This window comes from Rhinopithecus bieti, unplaced genomic scaffold (assembly GCF_001698545.2).
Source record: "Rhinopithecus bieti isolate Rb0 unplaced genomic scaffold, ASM169854v2 scaffold_14454, whole genome shotgun sequence".
Taxonomy (NCBI): domain Eukaryota; kingdom Metazoa; phylum Chordata; class Mammalia; order Primates; family Cercopithecidae; genus Rhinopithecus; species Rhinopithecus bieti.
In genome coordinates, this window is record NW_016808228.1 from 1309178 (window position 1) to 1318648 (window position 9471).

At 46.8% G+C, this 9471-nt stretch overlaps 2 protein-coding genes across 3 annotated transcripts in view; both read right to left on the minus strand.

Annotated features, from left to right (window-relative positions):
- ZSCAN25 (zinc finger and SCAN domain containing 25) overlaps positions 1-4422 on the minus strand; it is a 23453-nt gene extending 19031 nt beyond the window's left edge. The window contains exon 1 of the mRNA XM_017886083.1: positions 4338-4422. The gene's annotated coding sequence lies outside the window, so the exon portion shown is untranslated. The remainder of the gene's footprint in view (positions 1-4337) is intronic.
- TMEM225B (transmembrane protein 225B) overlaps positions 4106-9471 on the minus strand; it is a 15228-nt gene continuing 9862 nt past the window's right edge. For both annotated transcript variants that reach the window (XM_017886087.1, XM_017886086.1), the window contains exons 4-6: positions 8463-8609; positions 7538-7675; positions 4106-4546 (exon numbers count right to left, since the gene is read on the minus strand). In XM_017886087.1, the coding sequence (XP_017741576.1) occupies positions 4374-4546; positions 7538-7675; positions 8463-8541 (390 nt within the window). In that variant the 5' untranslated portion in view covers positions 8542-8609 and the 3' untranslated portion in view covers positions 4106-4373. The remainder of the gene's footprint in view (positions 4547-7537; positions 7676-8462; positions 8610-9471) is intronic.

A 9471-nucleotide genomic window follows, 5' to 3' on the forward strand; every position in this document is an offset into this window, starting at 1 on the left:
TCTTCTGATAATCCAGCCTTTTGCAGTCCTTGGTTTATGGGGGGAAAGCTCTCCTATCAGATGCCCTTCCTTGAGTAAACTTTAGGCATAGTTTTAAAAAATCAAATCTCTGCAAGACGATTTCTCTAGGTATTATTCTTTACTTTGATGTTATCTTATAATGCATTACTATTTTGTTATCTCTCTGATACTTTTAGATTTTATTATGTATTTTATCATTTCTGTTGTTTTTGGCTGAAGAATCAGCCCAACTATTTAGTCTGCCATGTTACCAGATGCAGGCTTTCTCCAGGCTTCTTTGTTTATAAGTTTTTATTTCTTCCAAATAGGACACTTAAAATTACATTTTTAATGCCTGTATAATATTCCATCCTCTAAATATACTATACTTTTAAAAAGTATTTCAACATGGGAGAAATAATCTAGAACATACTCTTTTATTTTTGCTATTATAAGTAACCTGGAACAAGCATTCTTGTATATAAATACTTGACCTCACCCCTGGTTATTTCCTTAGGATAAATTCCTAAAATTCAACTCCTGGGCCAACAGGTATGAATATTTTTAAACCTATTAATGCATGCTACTATAAAATGCTTTCCAGAAAGTTCATGCCAATTTACATTCCCATTAAATGTATATGAGAGTGCTCAACTCACCAAAATTGGCTAAGACTGGTTTCTAATTTTTGTGGATTTTATTTTAATTTAATTTTTTTATTTGACCAGTTTTATAGGCCTTCAGTAAAAATTCTTTCCAAGTTCTGGCAATAAATCCATCATCAATCCTAGCTTTCACTGGTGGCATGAATTTCCATTGTTTGTTTGTTTGAGACAGAGTCTCGCTCTGTCACCAGGCTAGAGTGCAGTGGCATGATCTCGGCTCACTGCAACCTCTGCCTCCTGGGTTCAAGCGATTCTCCTGCCTCAGCCTCCCAAGTAGCTGAGACTACAGGTGCGCGCCACCATGCCCAGCTAATTTTTGTATTTTTAGTAGAGATGGCATTTCACCATGTTGGCCAGGATGGTCTCGATCTCTTGACCTCATGATCCGCCCGCCTCAGCCTCCCAAAGTGCTGGGATTACAGGTGTGAGCCACTGCGCCCGGCCGAATTTCCATTCTTTTCTGGTTATTTATAGGAATTTGGGTGAGAAGTTGGGGGAGGTGAGTCATGGACTACTGGCCTATTCTAATTCTAAGCTGAAATAACTAAAACAGGCTGATTCTTAAACCTTTCCCTCTACAGGCCCCAATGCACTTTCCATGTCTTCACCCCTCCCCAACACACATCCCACCATGTTTGTTCTCTATTGCATTCATAGCCATTCCCCCTCAGGGTGGGTCCTTCTCAGGCATCTGAGGGTTGATATTTGCTAATGATTTGAAATTTGCTACCACTAGAACCCCTATATGTTCTCTAATCTGCCCTACTGTGCCCACCAAGCCAGTCCCCCATCTGTGACTTCCCAAACTGGTTCTGCTGGATTGGGGTGGTTTGGGCCACAGATATATAAGTTGGAGTTTGTAGATGTTCTCTATTCCTAGTTTCACTGACAATTTCAGTTCCTATGGTTTGTTTTTCAAGATGGAAAAGTGAGAGAATTTGGAGCTAGGCTGTAATCATATCCTTATAAGAAACTCCCGCCGGGCGCGGTGGCTCAAGCTTGTAATCCCAGCACTTTGGGAGGCCGAGACGGGCGGATCACGAGGTCAGGAGATCGAGACCATCCTGGCTAACATGGTGAAACCCTGTCTCTACTAAAATTACAAAAAACTAGCCGGGCGAGGTGGCGGGCGCCTGTAGTCCCAGCTACTCCGGAGGCTGAGGCAGGAGAATGGCGTAAACCCGGGAGGCGGAGCTTGCAGTGAGCTGAGATCCGGCCACTGCACTCCAGCCTGGGTGACAGAGCGAGACTCTGTCTCAAAAAACAAAAAACAAAAAAAAAGAAACTCCCAAGATACTTTTTGGGAAGAAATGTAATAAGAAATTCCAGGCCGGGCGCGGTGGCTCATGCCTGTAATCCCAGCACTCTGGGAGGCCCAGGCGGGCGGATCACGAGGTCAAGAGATTGAGACCATACTGGCCAATGTGCTGAAACCCTGTCTCTACTAAAAATACAAAAATTAGCTGGGCATGGTGGCACGTGCCTGTAATCCCAGCTACTCAAGAAGCTGAGGCAGGAAAATCGCTTGAACCAGGGAGGTGGAAGTTGCAGTGAGTCGAGACTGTGCCACTGCACTCCAGCCTGGTGACAGAGTTAGACTCTGTCTCCAAAAAAAAAAAAAGAAAGAAAGAAAGAAAAAGAAAAGAAAAAAAGAAATTCCAAAAAAATTAACTAAAGCACCTAGTGACTGTTGGTTGTTCGAGTGTGTATGTCTTAGTTCCTCTGCTTGGGTGTTTGCCTCTAGGAACAGGGACAAATTCTGAAATCTCTTTTTACTCCAAGGTGCACCACATGAGTTCACCTTCAATGAATGCTATTTAATCACTATGGAGTCCACGTGACTCTAGCCATGTCCATGGCATCTTCTCTCCCAAAAGACATCCACGGCTCCCTGCACTTGCTTTAGAAGTTGCACTGCTTAAGTGCTAAGAGCTTTTTCTGCACATTTGTTTTTGGGAGAGAGAAGTGGGAAGCCATTGGTAGGTGATATCTTTGAGATGAAGGATGGAGATTCATATGGTTTGGCTTTGTCCCCACCCAGATCTCATCTTGAATTTGTAGCTCTCATAATTCCCACATGTTGTGGGAGGGACCCAGTGGGATATAATTGGATCATGAGGGTGGTTTCCCCCATATTGTTCTCATGAGATCTGATGGTTTTATAAGAGGTTTTATAAGAGGTTTCCCTTTTTGCTTGGTTCTCATTGTCTCTTGCCTGCCACCATGTAAGACATGCCTTTTGCCTTCCGCCATGATTGTGAGCACCCCCGCACCCTGAGCCATGTGGTACTGTGAATCAATTAAACCTCTTTTTCTTGATAAATTACCCAGTCTCAGATAGGTCTTCAGCAGCAGCGTGAAAACAGAATAATACAGAGATGAAGCCAGTGGAGGGCTTGGATTGCTGTTCTAGCTGCCCCACTGCCCCAAGCATGTGTTCTTCCCAGCTACACCCATTCTTGCTGGGAGGCTGAGTGCTCCCCATGATGTAAGCACCATAGGGCTGTGAATGGAGCACACTGGAGGAGCACTCAGGAGGCCTCTGGCTATAGAAAAATGATGGAATGCTAGATATTTTGATTGGCTAATGTGCAGTCCTAATTATGGAAAAGGAGTCAGGTTGGCGGGAGGAGGGGAAAGCAAAAAGAAGAAGCAGATAAGCTACAAGTCTGCCTTTCTTCGTGGTCCAGGACACGTAACCCTACTGTGCAAATAACTCACAATCTTCCTGTGCCCAAACTATCACCAGACACCTGCGAGTTAGCTCACTGCAACGTTGGCATTATCAGTACTGCACAAAGCCCTCTTCAGCATACAGCATAAACAGTATGCCATCAGATCTCCAGTAAGTCTTTGTTTCCTTACAGTCAGCTCCTTTTCTGCTGGTTCTGCCTGTTGCTCCCTGGCAATGTACTTTTTTTTTTTTTTTTTTTTTTTTTGAGATGGAGTTTCGCTCTTGTTGCCCAGGCTGGAGTGCAATGGTGCGATCTTGGCTCACCGCAGCCTCCATCTCCTGGGTTCAAGCGATTCTCCTGCCTCAGCCTCCCAAGTAGCTGGGATTACAGGCATGCACCACCACGCCCAGCTAATTTTGTATTTTTAGTAGAGACAGGGTTTCTCCATGTTGATCAGGCTGGTCTTAAACTCCTGACCTCAGGTGATCTGCCCGCCTCAGCTCCCAAAGTGCTGTTATTATAGGCATGAGCCACCGTGCCCAGCCCAGCAATGTACTTTTATACTTCCTTTAATAAATCTGCCTTTCTTTATCTACAACCGTCTTTGTAAATTCTTTTACCCCTGTGCCACCAGCCCAAATAGTTGCCATTCTCCCGAGTATATTCTGTATTCTGTACGGTTTCTGTTTTGCAAAATCTCATTTCACTTGGTTATCTTGTAATATTCCTCCCTCCCCTCCTGCCCTGTAGGCTTTGTTTTTGAGGTATGGATGAACAAAGTAGCCCTTCTTTTTATTGAAAATCCCTGCAAAAATGTCACTCAGGAAGCTCAGAAGAGTTTAAAGGACTTTTAGCAAATTTCACATACAAGCAAGATAGAATCACTGTGATTATGGGGAGGTGGAGGGTTGATCTGACATGCAAGAAGCTCCTCAAAGGCATAGATGCTGGCAGAGAAGGTGGGAAGGGCTACAAACAGCTACATGTGTGCACTCACATGGCTTGAAGAAGGGTAGAGAAGCTGTGTCTTGGGCTAGATGTCTGTTTCTCCCGTCACCTGTGTCTCCTTTTGTACTGAGCTCAGTTCTCCTCCCAAACTCTCCAGATTGTCCAGGTACAGGCTCCCGTGGTCCTCCTTCATCCTCTGGGAAGTGAACAACAAGTGCCAGCAAGGGCAGGCCATTTCTTGAACGAGGCAGATGGTACCTAGGGAACAGCCAAGGTTTGGGTTAGGTCAGAGAGAGTCCAGAGCTCCACACCCTGGAGGTCAGGTCCCTCTAGCTCCAGATCCACCCTCCCTCATTCTGCCCCCCGCCACCCAGTCTAGGGTATTACAGAGAGAGATTACAGACAGGATGCATCAAAGGACAAGAAATACAAATACATGTATAAAATCACAGACCCATGGTCAGCACCTAGAAGGACATCTCAGCAATCATGTAGTCCCTTAATGGGTGGGGGGAAAAAAAAAACAAACTAGGGTTTAGAGAAAGGAAGTTCCAACACAAAACCCAGGCCCAACTCAAGACCTTCAGTGAAGTAAAAGATAGACAACTGACATGAATAAGAACAAATGAGGGATGGATGTGGTAGTTCACACCCGTAATTCCAGTGCTTTGGGAAGCCAAGGCAGGAGGGTCTTTTGAGCCCAGGAGTTCGAGACTCATCATGGGCAACATAGCAAGACCTTGTGTCTACAAAAAAAAATAAAATTAGCCAGGCATGATAGCATGAGCCTGAAGCCCCAGCTACTTGGGAGGCTGAGGCAGGAGGATCACTTGAGCCCGAGAGGTCAAGGGTGCAGTGAGGTATGATCACACCACTGCCCTCCAGCCTGGGTGACAGAGCAAGACCTTGTCCCTTTAAAAAAAGAACAAATGGGCCAGGCGCGGTAGCTCACGCCTGTAATCCCAGCACTTTGGGAGGCCGAGACGGGCAGACCACGAGGTCAGGAGATCGAGACCATCCTGGCTAACACGGTGAAACCCCGTCTCTACTAAAAATACAAAAAAATTAGCCAGGCGTGGTGGCGGGTGCCTGTAGTCCCAGCTACTCGGGAGGCTGAGTCAGGAGAATGGCGGGAACCCGGGAGGCGGAGCTTGCAGTGAGCCGAGATCGTGCCACTTCACTCCAGCCTGGGCGACAGAACAAACGGCCAGGCGCGGTGGCTCATGCTGGTAATCCGAGCACTTTGGGAGGCCGAGGCAGGCAGATTACAAGGTCGGGAGTTTGAGCCCAGCCTGACCAACATGGTGAAACCCCTGTCTCTACTAAAAAGATAAAAATTACCTGGGCATGGTGATGTGCACCTGTAGTCCCAGCTACTTGGGAGGCTGAGGCAGAATTGCTCGAACCCAGGAGATGGAGGTTGCAGTGAGCCGAGATCACACCACTGCACTCCAGCCTGGGTGACAGAGCAAGATTCCGTCTCAGGAAAAAAAAAAAAAAAAAAGAACAAATGGAGATATCCTGAGTGAATGATCAATGCTGTGTTAAGATGAAGACTAAGATAAAAGACAACTTCTATTTTCAGCATTATAGCAGACTACTCTCCCACTAAAAGCCACAAAAATTTTAAATAAAATGTGAGGGAATTTCAAAGAGTTCATGGAAATCATGAAAAAATGGAATCAAAAGGTTAAAATATAAAATATTGTAACTCTATTTGGTGATGGGGAAGTTAAGAAATAAAAAAACAAAAATAAATATGTGGGGTTTGTTGCTGTTGTTGTTGTTGTTGCTGCTTTTTGTTTTGTTTTGTTTTTTGAGATGGAGTCCCGCTGTTGCCCAGGCTGGAGTGCAGTGGTGAGATCTCCACTCACCACAACCTCCACCTCCTGGGTTCAAGCAATTCACCTGCTTCAGCCTACTGAGTAGCTGGGATTACAGGCACGCACCACCATGTCCAGCTAATTTTAGTATTTTTAGTAGAAATGGGGTTTCCCCATGTTGGCCAGGCTGGTCTTGAACTCCTAACCTCAGGTGATCCACCTGCCTTGGCCTCCCAAAGTGCTGGGATGACAGGCGTGAGCCAGCGCACCTGGCCATATATACATATGTATATATGTATGTATTTATACCTACATATGTATCTATACATATATATACACATACACATACATATATGTGTGTGTGTGGGTGTATATATATATATATATTTTNTTGTATTTTTTAGTAGAGATGGGGTTTCACCATGTTAGCCAGGATGGTCTCGATCTCCTGACCTCGTGATCCACCCATCTCAGCCTCCCAAAGTGCTGGGATTACAGGCTTGAGCCACCGCGCCCGGCCATTTTTTTTTTTTAAACTAGCTGGCCATGGTGGCACATGCCTGTAGTTTCAGTGATTCAAAAGGCTGAGGCAAGAGGATCGCTTGAGCCCAGGAGTTGGAGGCTGCAGTTGTACTACTGCACTCCAACTTGGGCAACAAAGCAAGACCCTGTCTCTTAAGAAAAAAAAAAATAGAGACAGGAATAGATAGCCTAAGCAACCAGGATGGTGGAAGGGAGACTATAAAAATTTGAAAGAGTTTAGTTCTAAGTCAAGAAGGATAAGAACGGGAAGGCCAAGTATGGGGTTGAAGCTCCAGAGCAGTGCTGTCCAGTAGAATGTTCTGCAGAGAAGGAAATTTCTCTGTCTGCACTGTCCAATATGACAGTGTCCAATAGCCACTGGACATATGTGGTTATTGAACACTGGTGATGTGGCTAGTATGGCTGAGGAACCGAATTCATCACTTTTTATTTTATTTTAGAGATAGAGTGTTGCTTTGTCACCCACGCTAGAGTGCAGCGGTGTGATCTCGGCTCACTGCAACCTCTGCCTCCTGGGTTCAAGCAATTCTCCTGCCTCAGCCTCCCAAGTAGCTGGGATTGCAGGCATGTGCCACCACGCCCAGCTAATTTTTGTATTTCTAGCAGAGACAGGGTTTCACCATGTTGGCCAGGCTGGTCTCAAACTCCTGGCCTCAAGTGATCCACCAATCTCGGCCTCCCGAAGTGCTGGGATTACAGGTGTGAGCCACCACACCCGGCTAATAACTATTTTCATTAATGAAAGTTAAATAGCCACGTCCAGGAGGTGGCTGCAGTTTGGAACAGTGCAACTCTAGAGAATCCAAAGGGAAGGCCACCACAAGACAGGTTCCTAAATCCAGACCGAGGACAAGAAGCAGGGCACTGTTCCCTGGACACTCACCAGCCACTATGAACAGAAAGATGCCAAAGCCCAGCACGTAGTAAGGCCATAGCACGGAGAACTGCAGGGGGCTGAGCTTCATCCGCAGAGCCTGGATCTCCAGGGCATGCAGCACCAAAGCCAGGAAGGCACAGGCCCCTGCAGGGTCACAGGGAGGCACTCTCACTCTCCTCCCATGCTGCCCACCTTTCCTCCAAACTTCACCCCCTGTGGCTCCTGCCTGGAGGCTCCTTCATCCTTGCCCCCCTCTGAAAAAAAAAAAAAAAAAAACTCCCACCCAGATGCCTGTCCCTCCCTCCTTTCTGACTCATCTTCAGACCTATGTGCTTCAACTTGCAGGGAACCATCATCAGAACTCCCTTTCCTAGCACCCTCTGCATCTGCCCTTAGCTCACTTCAGGTTGCACCCAGAGGGTGCAACACTTTGGATTAAATGCAACCCCATTTTCCCACTGCATGTGCTTGACGTCCACCATTTGCCTGGAAGCCTCTCAGGGTGGAGCCTGGGTCACCCTTTATAAATGTCAAAAGGGGCTGGGTGCAGTGGCTCATGCCTGTAATCTCAGCAATTGGGAGGCTGAGGCAGGAGTACCACTTGACACCAGGGGTTCAAGGCCAGCCTGGGCAACATAGCGAGATCCACATCTCTACAAAAAAATGTTTAAGTTAGCCAGGCATGGTGGCACATGCCTGGAGTCCCATCTGCTTGGGAGGCTGAGGTGGGAGGATCACTTTAGCCCAGGAGATTGAGGCTGCAGTGAGCTGTGATCACACCACTGCACTCCAGCCTGGGCAACAGAGTGAGACCCTGTCCCTAAAAAGAAAAATTATGCCTCTTTTGACATCACAGAGACTGAGCAACCCTCTTTCTCTGGACTCCTCCCAGGCCCTAGCAAAGGTCAGGGATCACCTAGCTGTTCCACACCTGTGAAGAAGCTGACGAAGGCTAACACAAAGTTTTGCTTCCAGGTCCTGGGGAAGAACTGGGATGCAAAGGGCACCATGATGAAGGTGGTAAGGAAAGCCAGGAAAACTGCAGACAGCAGGAAAACCCGGCCGAGGAGGATGTAAACTGCAGGGGAGGGAGAAGTGGGGCTGAAGCTGGGAACCCTGACCCGAAAAGGACAGAGTCCCGCAGAGCCTGGGCAGGACTGGCCCCCGGAGCCTCCACCACCCTTGGATTCCAAAGCATGGCCTTGGGACCAAGGTTGTGACCATGCCACTTTGGCCCCAAGAATGCTCTGGTCCCACAGTTTGATTCCCAGTGACATAGAAATATATGAAAAAAATTAAATTGACAATGTCAGACACTGAAATCACCAGTTCTTAATATTTTTTTTTCTTTTTTTGCAACAGGGTCTCACTCTATCATCCCGGCTGGAGTGTGGTGGTGCGATCTCAGCTCACTGTAACTTCGACCTCACAGTTTGAAGTGCATGTCTATGGTCCCAGCTACTCTGCAGGCTGACCAAACAATCCTCCTGCTTCAGCCTCCAGAGTAGCTGGGACCATAGACATGCACCACCACACCTGGCTAATTTTTTTTATTTTTATTTTGTAGAAACAGGGTCTTGGTCTGTCACCCAAGCTAGAGTGCAGTGGCACCATCATAGGTCACTGCAGCCTCAACCTTCTGGGCTCCAGCGATCCTCCCATCTTGGCCTCTCAAAGTGCTGGGATGACAGGCGTGAGCCACCATGCCTGGCCTTAACAAATGTTTTTTCTTTTGTTGTTGTTGTTTTTTTTTTGAGACAGAGTCTCGCTCTGTCGCCCAGGCTGGCGTGCAGTGGCTGAATCTCGGCTCACTGCAAGCTCTACCTTCCGGGTTTATGCCATTCTCCTGCCTCAGCCTCCCGAGTAGTTGGGACTACAGGCACCTGCCACCTTGCCTGGCTAGCTTTTTTGTTTTTTTTTTTTTTTTTTTTTTTTTTTTT